General features: G+C 41.3%; 1 protein-coding gene across 1 annotated transcript; it reads right to left on the reverse strand.

The window, feature by feature from the left end:
- Positions 1–62: 62 nt before the first annotated feature.
- LOC119593805 lies at positions 63–1201 on the reverse strand. The gene is made up of 3 exons (XM_037942832.1): positions 1120–1201; positions 485–722; positions 63–347 (listed from the first exon to the last, which is right to left on the reverse strand). The coding sequence occupies exons 1-3, from the start codon at positions 1130–1132 to the stop codon at positions 260–262; spliced, it is 339 nt and encodes a 112-aa protein (XP_037798760.1). The 5' UTR covers positions 1133–1201; the 3' UTR covers positions 63–259.
- Between the last annotated feature and the right edge of the window lie 110 nt (positions 1202–1311).

A 1311-nucleotide genomic window follows, 5' to 3' on the forward strand; every position in this document is an offset into this window, starting at 1 on the left:
AATCCAAAAAGAGGATCAACATCGCTTTTACTTTACGTCAGAAGGGCAGACAAAAATAGTGCATAAACAAAATAATTTATTTACACCATAAATTAAAAAGAATACATTAAACAAAATCGACAGAGCAATCACGGGTCCACTGTTTTCTGTGACGACCAGGAGAAAAAATCACATAAATTGTGAAAATAAATAATCATAGTAACAGTTTTCTTTCTGTAAGCATATTCGATCCTTGAATATTCATTTATGCTCGCAGTCTCTATTGGAACTTACTGACAGCATCCTCAATCAATTGCTGGACGAAGGTGGTCTTCTCATCGTAAGCTGGGGCAGGGGCACCGTAACCGCTGTCAAAATTGAGATTGAAATTTATATAAATCTAATAATTATACATTCGTAAAAAACAAATGCCACTATCCAAAGCTTATTTACAAAGAGATCAATTGCAGAAATGCAAACTCTCCTCAAATGAGGTAACACTAACGTGGCAGAGGCGTAATCGTAGGGCTGAGCAACCTTGGCCGATGTCCCGAAAAGCCCCAGGAAAGACGTGAGCAAGAGCAGGCCGACGAAGATGACCCCGATATAGAAGAGGCTCTCGCCGCCGATGGTGAGAGAGGTGTCGTTGTCGTCGTAGAAAAGACGTGCGTCGTCTTTGTGGGTGGTGTCAGCTGCGTGCGTGAGAGCTGCCAGGGCGAGGAGGAAGGCGGCGAATGTGATTCCTGTAAAAGGTTCAGTGGTTGCTGTTTTGTTCAGGATGGTTAGGATGGCGGTGATAATGCTTAGCAAAAATATCAGAAACAATACATACATGTGTGGAGAGAGAGATATATACACCTTAAATCAAACTTTTTTAGACGTCTTCAGACTAAATCCATTTGTAGATATTTTTTCTCTAGACAAATTTTGCTATTGTAAACTGACACATGTTTCATTCTAGAACAGGATGATACCAACTTCATTGGCTCTTCAAGTTTCCCATACCCAAACATACAAACTTGGCATTCATATATCACAAGTACAGTGTAAAATCGACGTATATATACTGTACAGTATTTATACACACAAGTACCCAGGCACGTATTTGCATATACTGTACAAGCTAAGCGTTGAACGTACCGTGAGTGGCCATTGTGTAGTGCAAAAGCTTATGAAACAGGACTGGACAAAAAGCAGAACAGATGGTCACTCGATGGTGTTCACACGATGACTGATGCCTCACACGCCTCAATGCTTGCTTAAGTAGACCTACGGGGAGAGAGCTACAGTACCTGCATTGACGCCACACTTTCTATCTTCAGGGGTGGTGAT

Source organism: Penaeus monodon, chromosome 32 (assembly GCF_015228065.2).
Source record: "Penaeus monodon isolate SGIC_2016 chromosome 32, NSTDA_Pmon_1, whole genome shotgun sequence".
NCBI classification, from domain to species: domain Eukaryota; kingdom Metazoa; phylum Arthropoda; class Malacostraca; order Decapoda; family Penaeidae; genus Penaeus; species Penaeus monodon.